General features: G+C 38.1%; 1 protein-coding gene across 1 annotated transcript; it reads left to right on the top strand.

Annotated features, from left to right (window-relative positions):
• Nucleotides 1–1,600: 1,600 nt before the first annotated feature.
• On the top strand, nt 1,601–17,369 carry RSL24D1 (ribosomal L24 domain containing 1). Its single transcript, XM_028100476.2, has 6 exons — nt 1,601–1,725; nt 3,446–3,559; nt 5,432–5,504; nt 10,506–10,569; nt 12,459–12,544; nt 13,753–17,369. The coding sequence occupies exons 1-6, from the start codon at nt 1,645–1,647 to the stop codon at nt 13,824–13,826; spliced, it is 492 nt and encodes a 163-aa protein (XP_027956277.1). The 5' UTR covers nt 1,601–1,644; the 3' UTR covers nt 13,827–17,369.
• The last annotated feature ends 253 nt before the right edge of the window (nt 17,370–17,622 follow it).

The raw sequence follows: 17,622 nt of genomic DNA, 5'->3' as shown, positions 1-17,622 counted from the left end.
AACGGACCAAGAGCCACAGGTGCAGCACTGGCTCTTCTCTTCCACCTCGGCCCCAGGGTAACCCCTACACTCATTATAATATATTTGCATTGCACTTTTTAGCCCCGCCCCATGGGCAAAGGCTGCCATGACAGTTTGGTACAAACCTTGTAGGGTCAAAAACTCCCCCTCCCAACCCGTGAGAGGAGTCCCCCAAATGACTGGAAGCAGCCTCCATTAGAGACCGCCCCTCTATGAAGAAGACCCCCGCTCCTATAAAAAGAACCCCTATAGTCTTAGGGCAGTTGCCACCTCTGGGCCAGCCTACTCTCCCACCTTGAGAGTATACTGTCCCTAATAAATTGCTTTCTGCTATTTTCCTTCTGTCTTTACTGGAGTGCAGATCCTCAGGTAAATCTTTCGTGGGGAATCCAAGAATCGACACCTCCATTCACACAAGGTGGACTATCCTACCAGGAATATAAGGATGCTTATTATAACAAAAAATGGGAAACAAATGTCCATCCATAAGCGACCAATTAAAATGACACCTTCATATAATCGCATATACATACAAAATTACGAAAAAGAATGTTAGGGGCCCCTGTGTGGCTCAATGGGTTAAGCTGCCCACTCTCGATTTGGGCTCAGGTCCTGATCTTAGGGTCCTGGGATTGAGCCTGGTGAGGAGCTCCACACTCAGCAGGGTGTCTGCTGGAGGATTCCCTCTGCCCCTCACCACGCTCACATGTGTGCTCTCTCTCTCTCTCTCAAATAAATACATCTTAAAAAAGAGAGAGACAATGTTAAATATTCACTGATAATAAAATATTTATGTGCTAGTAAGTATTCTAGGTATTGGAGCTGTAGCTATAAACAAAAAGACAAAAATCCCTATCTTCACGGAGCTCTTATTCCAATAAGGGACAGGTAACAGTGAGATGCACAAAAGGGCGGATAGGATGCTCATTAGTGTTAAAAAGAAGAGGGAGACGCAAGCACACAGAAATAAACATGTTTGTGTATGCACAGAAAATCTTTGACGGGTAATAAAAGGAACCGATTGCCACCGGGAAGGAGGTCTCGAGATCTGAGGAGGGAATCTTTGTTTCCTACGAAAATGTGTTTCTCACCACATGTATATTAATTAAAAAGTCTCAGCCTCACAGAGTCATATGCTTAGGTCCTAAGTCCGAAGTAGGTTCTCAATACTGCCATCCTGCTACGCCGGGGACGCCAATCAGGGGCGGGTATAGGGGCAGGCAGTGGGAAAAGGAGTTCCTAGAGGCATCCCAGTGTGTGGAGAGTCGGCCGGGAACAAAGCACAAACCATATAAGATATGACGTTACAGGGTATGGTAGAGACGAAAACTAGGCGCTCTGAGAGCGAGCTCAGAAGGGAGAGCAGCGCCACGTTTCACTTCGGAAGAGCGAAGGTAGTGAGGCCGATTTTGCAGCTCTGCGCCTGCGCCAAACGGCAGCGCTTTTGCTCCCGGGGCCGCTGGGAGGCGCCGAAACGTTCGGACCTCATTCCAAGGCCCTCAGGGGCGAAGGACGCTCGCTTTTTCCGGGTCGGGTATTGAAGAGAGTCACTTCCTGTGACGGAGCTACGTCACTTCCACTTAAGATCGGCGTCTGGTCAGCGGGAACCCACGCGGTGTCAACATGCGTATTGAGAAGTGTTATTTCTGTTCGGGCCCTATTTACCCCGGCCACGGCATGATGTTTGTCCGCAACGATTGCAAGGTGAGGCGCCCAGAACCAGCGCGCGCTCTGCGACGCTCCCGCGAGCGTGAGGCCGCGCCAGCTAGGCGCAGGCTCCTCCTGCGTCTGGGGCGTTTGGCTCGGGTTTTCCGCGCTGCCCTCACGAGAGGGTGATTTTACGAGGAGCTCTGGCCTTGTCCTGGACCTGGGGAATTTCTCCTTGTGGGCGTCCCAAACCGAGCTGGTCACCAACCCAGCCTTCGACAAGGCTGGCGGCGGTGAGGTTCCCCAGTTATTTGAGCCAGCGCAGAATGGAATCTAGGGGTGTGTTCGGGCTGTTTGGTCACTCTTGTCCGTGAGTGAAGTTTTTGAATTCAGTAAATTTTGTTGAATGTATGCCCAGTCAAGCATCATTGCTAAGATCTGTGTCCATAGAGATGAGTAAGACTTGGGAATGCCCGTGACGTGTAGACGTTGACCGAAATGTTGCCTATGGCTTAGTAGTAGTTACGTATTACGAAGGCGGGCGCAGGTGAGTTGGGGAGGGTCATATATGAAAAGGCTCAGAAAGGAGATGTCATTTATTCTGGATCTTGAATGTTGCGTAAAAAAGTGAGGAGAGTACATTCTAGGTGGAAGTAAAAGTGAACGGTTGAGTAGAGGCTCAGCGAAGCAGTCTAAGGAAGTGAGTGGATTGTATATCGTGATAGAGGCTTGGGGTAAGGCTATAAATACACATGTAAGTCTGTATATAAAAAGATACGTACAGAAACATAAAATATAGGGCGCCTGGGTGGCTCAGACGTTAAGCGTCTGCCTTCGGCTCAGGTCATGATCCCAGGGTCCCAGTATTTTGGCTTGTGATACATACACACAGGTTTGTGATCTGTATACACAATTTGAAATGTTTATACCTCATTTTGACCTTTTTTTAATGGGTCACATCTTCTAGGTATGATAATTCAACTTAAGATTCTTTGTCAAGATCCATGTACTCCAAAGTAGTACTTTTTCTCTTCAGATTTCCTCTACATGAACAAATTGCAGTGTGTTCTAAGACATTACAAAGTAATAAAATATGTATTTTAGACTTCTAATGAGTCCCAGTAAGCCATTTCAGGGGCACATCGAAGCATCATTAAACCATAAGTTAGCACTGATAAAGGGTCATATCTTCTGGGATAAAGGTGTAAAGAATTAAAGTATTAAAGAATTTTCCTAGTAGACCTATGAATAAATACTTTAGAACACAAATCTATACCCAATGTTAGTTGCTTTTTGAAATTATTTTGTGCTTTTAACAAAAAGGATAGAACCAAACGAGTTTCAGAATAGGTGTTTGAAACTTTCACCCCCATTGAGGTGTATAGCAAGTGAAATCTGAGAATTATTGTTTAGGAAGGGATTTAAATAAATGACTTTCCTTGAAACCATTGTTTTTATTCAAGATGATTATAGGTTTTATTGTTAATATAGAAAAATGATAGTTTTTAACCATATATTTGGGGCCCTTCAGCCATTAGTTGTGATGATATTTGGTTAAATAATAGTCAAAATAGTTAAGTAATAGTCAAAAATAATTCAGTTTACATTTAATCTTACATGTCTCACATATTTCTAAATGGTGTTGTAAGTACAAGGAATTGTTAGTGAGAACCATTGTCATTTCTCAGACTTTGCATTATATTTTGTCTGGCATGCATAACATCCTAGGATAGAAACATTCTTAATGTTGACTCCAGTGTTTCAACTTTTCTTGTAGGTGTTCAGATTCTGTAAATCCAAATGTCATAAAAACTTTAAAAAGAAGCGGAATCCTCGCAAGGTCAGGTGGACTAAAGCATTCCGTAAAGCAGCTGGTAAAGAGCTTACAGTGGTGAGTATAGTTAGTTTTAACTTTTGTGTGGGAGGGTTATTATTAGGTATTAAATGTAATTTAACTACAACAAGACTTTCTGTGATAAGATTGGTGAGTGATTTATTTGTATTTGGCTATTGTAATAATTTTCTCACATGATCCTAAAAACCATAAATCTGTAGAATTCTGTAAAGGAAATAAATTCCTAATTCAATTTATGGAAGTGATTTTCCTTATTCTCAAAAAACCATTTTTTAGCTCCTGCAGACAAAAGGGAAAATCATTTAAATGGATCGGGGTGAAGTTAGAAATTACTACTCAAGGATTTTGAGAGGAAGCTAAGACATTAAAGGATTCCTGAATACCATTGAAGGCTCTGATGAGATTTGTTGTAGACTCATTTGTTAGTTTCTGGGTTTCCTTACAGGACTTTGAGAGCAGAGAAGTGTGTTGATTGAAGGAGGAATAGTGGGAAGTCAGGGGTGAGGGAATTTCATGCATGAGTGTCCATCGTCAGGTTGTTGTTAACTGAGTTGGTAGGAGGGCCTGGTGAAACTTGTCCACATTTGACCCCTATAAAGGAGGACGTGAAAGCTGCTGCACAAGCTGCCTTTGAAGGAGGAAGATCATTAAACTGTTCCTTCCCTCCACGACTTCCTCTTTCCCACCTCTCTACTCCTTTAAGGGCAGTTTCTAAGCGGTTGCTATGAAGCCCCTTCCTGGCTTCATTTTCAGCAAATGGGAAGAATGTATTTTGACAAGATGCAAAGCCAAATCACATTTTTTTTTTAATTTTATTTATTTATTTGACAGAGAGAGCGAGAGAGCACAAGCAGGGGGAACAGTAGAGGGAGAGGGAGAAGCAGGCTCCCCGCCAAGCAGGGAGCCCGATGCGGGGCTCGATTCCAGGACCCTGAGATCATGACCTGAGCCAAAGGCAGACGCTTAACCGTCTGAGCCACCCAGGCGCCCCCCAGATCACAATTATTGTCACAAAAATAATTTCCAGTATGGACAAGAATAAACAGCACTTCAAACTCAAGTGACAACTGCATGAGTGAAGAAAGGATGCCAGTCACAGTCATTTGCTGGTGACCAGTTACCTTGTCATTGCTGAGGTTATTGTGATTTAACAGGTCATGTGTATATAATGAAATAGGTAAATACAGAGTTAGTGCTGTTCCATTTGCCTATCTCAGATTTGAAAACTAAGAAATAGAACTGTAGTTTTTCTAAGAAACCTGTAGCATTTCTAAAATTGTTTCACATGTTTTAAGGTAAATAGGATTTACTAACTGTCAAAATACCAACTACATTTAGAGGGGACCAGAAAAATTTCTGGGAGAAAATTTGTCATCAAAGCAGCACCACATTTATTTGAAGATGTGTAGTTGTACACCTTTATGCTATAATAGAGGTATATAAATATTGAAATATATAAACATGATAGGTATATAGGTTAAACAATATAAAGTGCACAATGTTTGACTCTTTTTGATCTATGAAAAGTGGTAATTCATATGGTTCAGCCTAATAGAAAGTTTTCTGCCTGTGAGTCTCATCTAGGAATGGGAAATTAGGGAAGCCTCTTCAGTTTGTTTGAAATCTCCATGATTGTTGTATGACCCTCTGAAGAATGGGGCTGATACCCTCCTCCTCTTTTCTTAAAAATTACTTGTATATAGATTGATATTTCAGTAGGGCTGTCTTATGTACCTGGTGTGTAAAGGAGAAGTAGTATGAAAACTTTGGCATTTGCTAGGGTCACCCTGGGGAAATCTTAATATATGTCTGTGGTTTGAAACACAACTCTTATGACAAGGGGGATAAGTTTTTAAGAAATGTTTCTTTTGTATCTCTCTTAAAACCATATTTTCCCCTTTCTTACAGGATAATTCATTTGAATTTGAAAAACGTAGAAATGAACCTGTCAAATACCAGCGAGAGTTATGGAATAAAACTAGTAAGTCACAAAGAATTATCAGGAATTTTCAGGAGAGATTGGGGATATTACTTTGAATTTAATGTTTAAATATGAATATTCTTTTCATTGGTTAGCTTTTATTCTTAATTTTCATTTTAATGGTTCTGTTGTAGTTACATCTTTTATGATAAGCTGCCCCCAATTTTTTTCAGTATTGGCTCATATAGCCATTATAAAAGTAATGTAGGGGTTCCTAGGTGGCTCAGTTAGTTAAGCGTCCAACTCTTGGTTTCAGCTCAGGTCATGATCTCAGGGTCATGGGATCGAGCCCCACGTTGGGCTCTGCACTCAGTGTGGAGTCTGCTGGAGATTCTCTCCTCCTTCTGCTCCTCCCCCTGGTCACTCCTCTCTAAAATAAATAAAATCTTTAAAAAAATTGTAATTATTAGATTTGATATTATTTGGAGTGTCTATACAGGGATATAAAAAGATCTAAAAATCTGAGAAGAATAGAGGTGGAGAATTCGTTTTTGTGGTGAGTGTGGCATAGTTAAAATATACACAAAACCTAACATACTTTAAATAATTTGGTTTAGGGATATAAACATTATATTCTGTATACCTTATGAAATGTAATGCTTCTGTAAAATTAAAAAGTACAGCACTTAAGGTGATAATTATATTTCCTAAGAGAACTTCTAAGTGCATGACTTAGGTATAAATCAAGCTATAGGCTACTGAAGTTAAAAGCAAGGATAACTAGTCCTTGTCTTTTTTCATTTATCTGAAGTAGGCAGAGACTAATGAGAAAAAAAAAATCCCATGTGTAGTAAAACTAAATTCCTTAAGCTAGCTTGTAGATGCCCCTATGTGTGTGTTTGAGGCCCTTGGCCTTGACTTTTCTTCTCCCTACAGCTGTCTTATGCACTCTTTAGCCATTTCTAGGCTTGGGTGTAGAGGTGATATAGTTGGTTTGTTAATTAGCAGTCCCCAGGGCTCAGAGTCTATCAGTTTTGGTTTTTTTTTTTAAGATTTTATTTATTTGACAGAGCTGGGGGAGGGGAATGGGAAAGAGCAAAGCAGGCTCCCTGCTGTGCAGGCCCCCTCACCACCTCCCCTTTTCTCAATGCAGGGCTCAGTCCCAAAATCCTGGAATCATGACCTGAGCTGAAGGCATACACTTAACCGACTGAGCCACCCAGGTGCCCCAACTTTATCAGATTTGAATGGATCATAGGCAGGGCATCCTTTTCATCACCTTTTGCCCAGTCATAGCACTTCAGGGGAGGAATTGAAAAATTAGGGTCTTTGTGGTAGTATTTGTTACCCTCTAAAGCTTTTTATCTTCCTAGACCATGTGGAGAAATCAGAGTCCAGTTTTGGAATTGCATTTTCCACATGGCCTTAAGTATTTTGCCTTTTTGTGTTTTGTTTTTTTAAAGTCTTTCCTTCTGTTTTGTAGTTAGAGGAAGAGTTAATTTCTGAAAAATTGATTTTACCAGGTTTATTTGGTAAGGAAATAACACTGATTCAAACTCAATGATTTCTGAAGAGATTAATAGGATTCTTTTTTTTAATTGAGATATAATTGACATAACATTTGTTTAAGATGTACAACATAATGATTTGATTTTTGCATATATTGTGAAATGATCACAGTAAGTCTAGTTAACATCTATCACCACACATTTTTGATAAGAATTCTTATGATTCTAAAAGGCAGACTTGTCAAGGACATTATTAGAAGGTCCTAAAGCATTCCTATATCCCATTGAATTTTATTTAATTTTGGCCTTTGTTTTCTTTTTTGTTACTATCTGATAGCTGCTTCAGATTTGATTTCCCACAACCCCTATTTCAGTATCATAGGTCTGTAAGCTAATCTGTTGACAATAGTTTTATATTCATTGCTTACATTTTTGAATCATGTGAAGACGTGGACTGAGCAACCTTTGTTAAGATGCTGATGTCAACAGTAGGAGAACTTCAAAAACAAGAATACTGGGAAGAATAGTTTGTATTTTATCCCTCATGTCTCTGTATTTCAGATCAGTTTTTTAATATCAGGTGCTTCTTGCATTTAAAATTTTTCAGTCATCTGGAATTATTGGAAATATAGTGTCTTACTGTTCGGAAAGGATTTACCTGCCACTTCTTTGTTTATTTCCCTGCTGAGTAACTTTAAGGTATAGAAATACTTTTGAATACTAGAGCTTGGTCTTATCAATTTTTGTTGAAAGGCAAAGAAAGAAAAACATATATTTAGCATATTTAGCATGTGTAGATTTAGAGTTGACTTTCTCTTAGATTATCATACAAACATCATAGTAATACCAGTGGCCCCAGGGGGCCTCCTGGGGAGTCTTGTTAAAATGCAGATTTTGATATAGCATGTCTGGGTGGAGCCTAAGATTCTGCATTTCTAACAAGCTCTCAGATGATGCCAATGTTGCTGGACCCCAGATTACACTTAAATGTGTTGGGTTTTTGTTGTTTTATTAACTTATTTTTAAGATTTTATTTATTAGAAAGTGAGTGAGCATGAGCAGGGGGCGAGGAAGGGCAGAGGGAGAGGGAGAAGCAGACTCCCCAGTGAGCAGGGAGCCCGATGTGGGGCTTGATCCCAGAACCCTGAGATCATGACCTGAGCCAAAGGCAGACACTTAACTGACTGAGCTTACCCAGGCATCCTATACTTAAATGTTTTTGACTTAATTTTAAACTGAACAGAAAAGTTGCAGAATTCCTTCATCCAGATTCCTCAAATAACATTTTACTGAATTTACCCATTTTCTCTCTCCCTTTCTGACCTTCTATAATTTTCTGAACTTTAAGTTATATACATAAGGGGCACCTGGCAATACATAATGCTTTTATCCCTAAGTAGTTTAACAGAACTAAAAAAAAAATAGAACATTCTCCTACATAACCATAGTGCAGTTATTTATTTTTATTTTTTTATTTTTATTTTTTAAAGATTTTATTTATTCATTTGTGAGAGAGACAGAGAACAAGCAGGGGGAGAGGCAGAGGGAGAGGGAGAAGCAGACTCCCTGCTGAGCAAGGAGCCTGATGCGGGACTCGATCCCAGGACCTTGGGATCATGACCTGAGCGGAAGGCAGATGCTTAACCATCTGAGCCACCCAGGTGCCCCATAGTGCAGTTATTAAAGTCAAGAAATTAACATTGATATAGTATTATCATCTAATCTCAGACCTGTGTAAGAATAGTACATGCCCTGGGGCACCTGGGTGGTTCAGTCGTTGGGCGTTTGCCTTCAGCTTGGGTCGTGATCCCAGGGTGCTGGGATCGAGCCCAGTGTCGGGCTCCCAGCTCGGCGGGAAACCTGCTTCTCCCTCTCCCACTCCCCCTGCTTGTGTTCCCTCTCTTGCTGTGTCTCTGTCAAATAAATAAAATCTTAAAAAAAAAAAAAATAGTACATTCCCTGTCTCTTTGAAATTTTAATAGTTTGCGAGTTTTTATATTTCATGACATTGATAGTTTTGAAGAGTATGTTTCAAGCATTTGGTATAAAATCCCTTTTTTTTTTTAAGATTTTATTTATTTGAGAGAGAGAATGAGATAGAGAGCATGAGAGGGGAGAGGGTCAGAGGGAGAAGTAGACTCCCTGCTGAGCAGGGAGCCCGATGCGGGACTCGATCCCCGGACTCCAGGATCATGACCTGAGCCGAAGGCAGTCGCTTAACCAACTGAGCCACCCAGGCACCCTGGTATAAAATCCCTTAATTAGCTTTTATCTGATGCTGCCTCAAGATTAGATTTGGGTATTGTACATTTGGTAGGAGTACTGTAGATGTGATGCTGAGTTCTTATCATTGTGTCCTGCCCGGAGGCATGTGGTATCCATTGGGGTCGTATTACTGGCCATGTTAACTTTGATCATTGATTAAGGTGGTAGGTTTCTTCACTGTACAGTTAGTATTTTATCCTTTGTAATTAGTAAGTATATTGTGGGGAGATATTTTAAGATTATGTGAATATCCCGCTCTTCTTCAGAGCCATAGAATGTAAGAAGTTAGATTGGGAGTGTGTGCCCACACAACCCCCACAGGGGCTGCTGAGCTCTTAAAATGTGGTTAGTCTGAATCCAGATTTGCAGTAAATGTAAAGTACATGATTTTTGAGGACTTCATATGAAAACAAGAATAAGATAACCTCAGTTAATTTTTATATTATGTTGAAATGACAGTATTTTGGATATATTGGGTTAGACAAAATCTATTATTAGATTTTGACCTGTTCCTTATTTTTTACTGTGGCTGCCAGAAAACTTAAAATTATATATGTGGGGGCGCCTGGGTGGCTCAGTTGGTTAAGCGACTGCCTTCGGCTCAGGTCATGATCCTCGAGTCCCGGGATCGAGTCCCGCATCGGGCTTCCTGCTCAGCAGGGAGTCTGCTTCTCCCTCTGACCCTCTTCCCTCTCGTGCTTTCTATCTCTCATTCTCTCTCTCTCTCAAATAAATAAATAAAATCTTTAAAAAAAAATTATATATGTGGTTTGTCTTTAGTGCTGGTATAGATTCTAGAGTGTATTTGGATTCAGCTTCTCTACACATTTCCCAGAACAGTTGGATTTTAGTGGTTGGGAACATGTTAAAATGATTGGTTCAATCTACCAATATTCATCATGTGCAGATCATATCCCAGACACTTGAAGAAAGAGTATTTATGGCCAGAATGGTGCTTTTATTAACGGAGAGGACAAACTAAGAAGGGATAAGTTGCCATTAGTCCCGATTCTCTGTAAAGTTTGAAAAGCATTGGGCTGGTTTAAAGTAGAAAGAAAATTTAGTAGCAGTAAGGGCTTTTGTCAAATAAAAATAGAGATATATTTGCGAAAGATAAACAGTGATGCCAGCCAAGAGTATTTACCTTCTTCAGCTGTTTTAGTAGGGATTGTTTTTGCAATGAGTTTTTCATTTAATCCATTTCTAAATGAGAATAAAGGGGAGTGATCGCTAAAGCTCTTGCTTGGATGTGCAAAAATTTGCTAACTCTTATGAATTTTTTTTGTAGTTGATGCAATGAAGAGAGTTGAAGAGATCAAACAGAAGCGCCAAGCTAAATTTATAATGAACAGGTATGAATGAATATATGTATGAAGTAACTCTTGGAAAAATAATTACTGGTAGAGATCCAGAGATTTTTTTTTTCCACTTTCTGTTTTCACATAACCTCAGAAAATTAAAGGAATTAAGAATAGTATAAAGAACTTTTGTGTATTCTTTACTGTATCCTTATCTCTATAGTAAGTTGAAGACATGATGCCCTTTTCCTGAGTATTTTTCAGCGTATGTATTCTAAAAATAAGAGCATGCTCTTATATAACTATAGTATAGTTACCAGAATCAGGAAATTAACATTGAACAATACTATTACATAACCTACAGACCTTAGATTTCACCAGTTCCAGGCATTTTCTTTATAGCAACAGAAAATCCTGGATCTTGCATTGCATTTAGTGGTTATATCTCCTCAAGCTATTTTAATCTGGACACTTTCTCATCTTTGTCTTATATGACATTGACATTTTTGAAGAGTACAGGTCAGTTATTTTATAGAATGTTCCTCAGTTTGTGTTTGTCTAATGTTTCCTCATGATTAGATTCAGGTTAGGTATTTTGGCCAGAATATCATAGAAATGATACATAAGAAGGACATACATATTAGGAGGCACATGTTGTCCCGAGTGACTGATCAGTTGGTTAAAGGGTATCTGTTAGTTTTCTCCATTGGAAAGTTTTTCCCTCCTTTTTAATCATATCTTATCTTAGGGGAAATACTTTGACACTCTGTACAAAGAGTCCCTTATTTCTCAAACTGGTGCCTACTGATGTTAACATCCAGTAGAGTCTTGTCTGAATCTGTTACTATATTGTTGCCAAATGGTGATTTTTCTAATTCGATAATTTCTTTTACACTTATTAGTTGACTTTCCCATATAAAAGAACTTTTCCCTTTTCCAATTTCAGAATGTATTCCTTTATTAATTATTCATATATCTGTGTGTATTCAATTATTGATCATTATTTTGATGTTCTAAGTGCCTCACATTGGCCAGTGGGAGTTCCTTCAGGCAGGCTTCCATGTCGTTTTGACAACTTCATCTTTTTTGGGATGCTTTCTTGCTTTATGGCTAACAAGATCTGGCCTCATCTTGTACTTCCGTGGCCCCAGCCTAGAATTGGTTCTTTTTTTTTTTTTTTAAAGATTTTCTCTATTTGATAAGAGACAATGAGAGAGGGAACACAAGCAGGGGGAGTGGGAGAGGGAGAAGCAGGCTTCCCGGTGAGCAGGGAGCCTGATGCAGGGCTCGATCCCAGCACCCTGGGATCATGACCTGAGCTGAAGGCAAATGCCCAATGACTGAACCACCCAGGGGCCCCTAGAATTGGTTATTTCTTTAAAGTAGAGTTACTTATTTTTGATCTCATCACTACTTAAGTGTGTCATAGAAAAGCATGTGCAAACAGCTTTCTGGCTTTAAAAAAAATGAAGTGTTACAGAAAGGGAGCCTAAATGTTTGGGAAAGACTGTTAGCATGTTTGTCTAAAATGAATGTCTTATATGTTTTGTGTTCTTACAATTACTGACTTAAAAAAATTAGGTAACAGTGTATTCTCCGTTTGAGGAGAAAAACATCTAGGCACTTTAGCAATTAGAGATTTACACTATATTTGTATAATAGACATTGATGTCTGAGATTTCTTTCCTTCAATCACATTTCTTCATTCAGCAAATATATATTAATCTCCACATTATTCCCAACTAAGTTAGGGATACAATCAATGAGTAAGTTGGTAGTGTAGAAATTCTGTTTTGTTAAGCTTATTAGGAACTAGAAAATAATTTTGAGTTGTCATTGCTCATCTATATGGCTAATAAAATTTATTTTTATAAATTATGAATTAATGTCTTTTAAAGAAGTTAAAGTAACTGAAAATTTGGCTTTGATATGTTTTATCCTAGATTAAAGAAAAATAAAGAATTACAGAAAGTTCAGGACATCAAAGAAGTCAAGCAAAACATTCATCTTATCCAGGCCCCTCTTGCAGGTAAGTACATTACACAGGAGTTCTCTTTCAGTAGAGAGCTGAAAAATCTACATTGTTGTTGTCTATGTAAATGCATATCAGTCAACTTTTTATGGGTTTTTTTTATGTAAATACCTCATTTATGATATGACTTGGTTTTTAAAAATATGATTTATACAGTGTATTTCCCAGTTCCAATTTTATTGCATATGGTGTTTCTTTTCCCCCTTCATAAAATCATATTCCATAAGCTAGTCATAAAGATTCGAGTAATAATTTCATAGATTTTGCTTCATACTTGTTTTTATTAAGAACAGTGTTTTGTAGGAGTAGTTTCCTAACTTTGGTTGGAATGGGAATTACTTGGGGAATTTAGTATAAATACAGAGGCCCAGGCCTATTGAGTCTGAGCTTTGGTTACTTAGTAGCTCTCTGGGTTCTGATACTGATTTTGATACTCAAGTTTGAGAACTGCTGTTTTGTATTAAAACCATTTTTGTGTGTTTATGTAACTTGCCTGTAGTCACCCATTTGGGCAGTTGTTTGTGTGCATAGTTTCTTTTGTGAGGTGCTGGAAAACCAGTTTCCTACTCAGCTGGCACCGGACACCATCTGTTACATAATTTACTTATGCAGATTACCTGAAGGGAGAGAAATTTTGGTGAGATTTAGTTGAAGAGTTGATTCCTGAATGATTCCATGCCTAAACTTGAATAAAGGTCAAATTCTGAAACTGCACGTTGAATAGATTTATGTAAAAGTCTTAAATAGGTTAATTTTTGTACCAAATTTTATTAAAACAAAAATAGGCAAAATCCTGGATTATTTCATAATTTCATGTATAGGCGGTAATGAACTGACCCCCAAAAAACAGGAATGAACCATTATTTTACTTTTTAGGTAACCCTCTGAGGGGAGGTAATCCAGAGGGCCAGGGTTCCAATTCTAGCTCTTTGACTTACTGGGCTTACTTAGTGATTTGGTACAATTTCATCTTTTCTGGGTCTCCGGTCTCTCATATTTAAAATGCAGGTTGTTAGGAGGGTGAAGTGAACAAATGTGTATGGAATGCTTACTTTATGCATGGCATATTGTAAGACCTGTGTAAGTTTAGTTACTATTCTTAAATTTCTTAGAAATGGTTATTTTAGAACATCTAAGATCCTTTATAAAGCGTTGATATGGGTTTGGCAAGGTCACATTGATAGTTTTTTTTTTTTTTTCTTAAGGCAAAGGAAAGCAGCTGGAAGAAAAAATGGTGCAGAAATTACAACAGGATGTGGACATGGAAGATATTTCTTAAAAATCTCACTAACTTTATAAGTGTATTTGAAAATCTCTTTAGGAGACTAAGAACTGAATTATCAATTTATATCTTAAGGTCACTCAAATGAAAGGTAATTAAAAATGCATCTCTCCTACATTGCTGTCTGTAAAACATTATCCATATTTATGGATGTTAGATTGCATCTCCATCGTTAAACCTTCACTGAGAGTTTACATTTATGTAAGTCGTGCAAATTCTCTTTGTAAATACAGACTGAAGTGTGGAAATAAACTGGTCCTGCCATTTGGATAGTGGCACTAGGTAGATTTATGTGTGAACTAACAACAAAAATTCATGGCTAGCAATATGTAAAATAAATTTTCTTTGCGGTAAAATATTCCCTGTATTAATATTATAGAAAGGGGGCTTACAACAAGGAACTAAACCTGTATGATAATTAGCTGCAAGTAATCTTTTAATTTGTTTTGGTTTCTTAGCATCTTAGAAGAACATATTGGCCTCACATATTGAAACCTAATTATGTTGGACTGTTTTCACCTGCGCTGTTTTGATAGGCAGCTCCTAATGTTGGGGGTGAGAGCTGAATAGTGTGCTCCTGAAATGGCACTATCATATACTTTCTACTTTGGAGAATACTTAATTCTGAGATTCCTGATTGATAGAACCAGATATATTTTTCCAGCATAGCAATGATTTAGAAGCAAAGGAATCGCAGTGCCTTTTAAGATAGGTTGTGTGGTTTTCTTTTATAAAGCTCCTAATTGTTTTTCGAAAATAGAATTTACGGTTTTAGCATCACAAATTTGCACATAAGATCCTTTTTTCTAAAGTAAGTAACTACAAGTTTTTTGTTTAAAAGTTACTAAAAAAAGTATTAATTAGTGGGAAGAAAATAACCCCCTCCCACATACTACTGAAGCAGGAGATACATTTTTAATTAAAAATATGTACTGAATGTTTAATGTTTTTATATTTCTACATTATTTGCAACTTTAAGGATCAGAAGTAACTCAGTTTTTTTATGTTTTTTGAGGACAGAACTTAGAATAAATTATAATCTTAGGGTTATAAAATTATAAAGAAATGACTAAATTTTTATTTCAGTATTAGTGAAAAAGTGACTGATCACTGGACCAGGTGTTGGAAGACCTGAATTCCAGTGTGGCTTTTGCCTTTGTGTTCTTATTTGTAAAATATAACTCATTTGTAAATAACTTTATTGATAAAACAATTAGGAGAAATGATACACGAAACAAAAGACATTTGTTAAATTACTTGAAGTTTTCACTCCATAGATTTAATTTTGCTTTAATAGAGACATGTTTAAGATTACCTACTGTTAGCAGATTTCCTACCTTGTTAGTTAGCAAGCTATTGCCTTGAGACCATCAATTTGGGAAATTGAGCTAAAAGGAAGAACTGACATTGCATCTCAGGTTTGACATCTGGAGAGTTTTCGTAAATGTCAGGAATTCATAGTATTTTGAGACCCCCCCCCCCCCCCAGATAGCATCATAAACTATATGGATGCAGATGCCACAGTGTTACCCCTGCAGCTCTCTAAACTTGGTTGGATCACTGACTTGTCCCTTTAAAATGTTGCCTGAGAAGTGGCATGGTACAATGGTATTGTTTCTATTTGTCTGATTGAGACCTCTGCTGGGCAGTTAGTGTAACACAAAAGCATAAAATTTTCCAGGCACTTGTTACACAGAACTTTTATATTCTCTAGTTGCTCTAGGGTAATAAAGCACTGGAAGTCATAGAAAAGAAGTTCCTTACACATTTGCCTTACAAAACCCTGTAGGGTAGCAGAAAAAAACATTAAGAGGCACTTGGCTGGTTAAGTCAATACAGCATGCAACTCATGATGCTGGGGTTGTGAGTTCTGCCCCACCTTGGGTATAGAGTATACTTAAAGAAAACTTACTAAATCTCATTTCTTAAAAATAGAAAACCTTGAAAGATTTTATCTTGTAGAAAGAAGTTCCATAAGGACTGGCCCATTTCCTAACATCCTGTGAAGTAGCACTCTTTTTATAGATGCCAAAATTTTTAGGTAACTTGCCTCTTTATCACACAGAAGATGGAGAGGGTAGCAATTTGTATTCATCCAAGTGCCTGTGTCTAGAAGGAATTTATCCAGAGCCTTAGATCCGGTCTTCACAAGTCCCGCTGATGGCTGTGAGAGAGGACTGTAATAAGTTACTTGAGTTTTCTCAGCTTGACTGTGCCTTGATTTCGTCATTGGAAAAATGGAAATGATAATATGACTAACCTTAGGATTGTTTATGAGAATCTAATTAGGTAATACATGAAAATAATCATATCAAGGCCACTACCATAGTGGCTGAAGTTAAAATGTTAGCTGTTAGGATTGGCTGTGTGACCACACAAAACTCACTCACAGCAATGGGCTTTGTCTCGGGACAAAGGTGGAGGATAATAGTGTTTGGGGATAGATATGGCTAAATTGAATTGTAGACTAAGTGCACTGCAGACAGGGTTGCATAGGGTTTAAAATGTTAGTTTTAGCTTTTAATGTCACTTAGAAAATTCACTTATTAAGAGGATCTTACTCCCCATTCTTTGTTATGAAGATTGGGAGGGGCAATACATTTCCCCTTTGTCAGCTAGTAGTTTTTTATTTTTATTTTTTTTTAAAGATTTTATTTATTTATTCATGAGAGACACAGAGAGAGAGAGAGCGAGAGAGGCAGAGGGAGAAGAAGGCTCCCAAGGAGCAGGGAGCCCGATGCGGGACTCGATCCCAGGACTCTGGGATCATGACCTGAGCCGAAGGCAGACGCTTAACCATCTGAGCCACCCAGGCGCCCTGTCAGCTAGTAGTTTAAACAGTGAATTGTCACCCATAATTTTAAGGGCTAATTTATATAAGGGAACTTATTTTTCCCCTTGTCCCTTAGCTTACACTTTAAATGGAGATTGAAAAAAGACATCAGACTCTAATTACAAAGATTTATAGTGTAAATTCTAATAATGAAGACTGCTGCCTTGTAAAAATTAACTCTGTAGCTGCTGAATTAAGTGTTGGTAAGGGGGAGAATTGGTATCAAAAAAGAGAACCCAATTTCAAAGTCTGTAGGAAGAATTTTCCAAAAATCAACAGTCTTTTATTTGTATGTAACAACATTGAAAAGGTAACTCAGAAATTTTGCCCTGCATGTCTTTATATTGAATATCAATTAGCCTCATGTTGATTTGAATCATTTGTGTCTGTTGATGAATTTCTTTTTAAGGAAGTGACCTTTTCTTAAGAATGTATTCTTATGTTCTGAATGTAAAAATCTCTACCTTCTGGTGCCACTTACTTAAGCCTCTGGTTTAAACTGTTATGCTCCAAAATTTTCCCTGGCTCTTATATCTTAATTGAAGCCATCATGTGGGGATTGAAGGTGATATTTCTGCTGCATAACCTTCCCTATGGTACCAGTTACTGGATGTTATTCTTTAGCCTATCATTGATTCTGTGGCTACCCTGTGATCTTGCCAGTAGATTCCTTTTTCAACGGTTGTAATAAAAAATCTTGACTAATATCTCCATCCTGTTCAGCAGCAAACCCAGGCAGCCCACTACTATCATAATCTCCAAGGGCACGGGGATGGTTATCTTATCCCTGGCATATATTAGGTACCTGGTGCATGGAAGATGCTTGGTAAGTGCGACTAAATGGAAAACAAGTGTGTAGCCATATGCTAGCTTTACTGGAGTTTATTTTTTAAATAACCAGTAACTTGAAAGATATAAAGAATAAATTACCAGCAGTGAGCTACATTAATGACTTCAGCA

This window comes from Eumetopias jubatus, unplaced genomic scaffold (genome assembly GCF_037043125.1).
Source record: "Eumetopias jubatus isolate StellerSeaLion01/CBP00866 unplaced genomic scaffold, mEumJub1_p1.0 scaffold_7, whole genome shotgun sequence".
NCBI lineage: Eukaryota > Metazoa > Chordata > Mammalia > Carnivora > Otariidae > Eumetopias > Eumetopias jubatus.
Note: the sequence above shows the minus strand (reverse complement) of the source record. Positions and strands in the feature narration are given on the sequence as shown.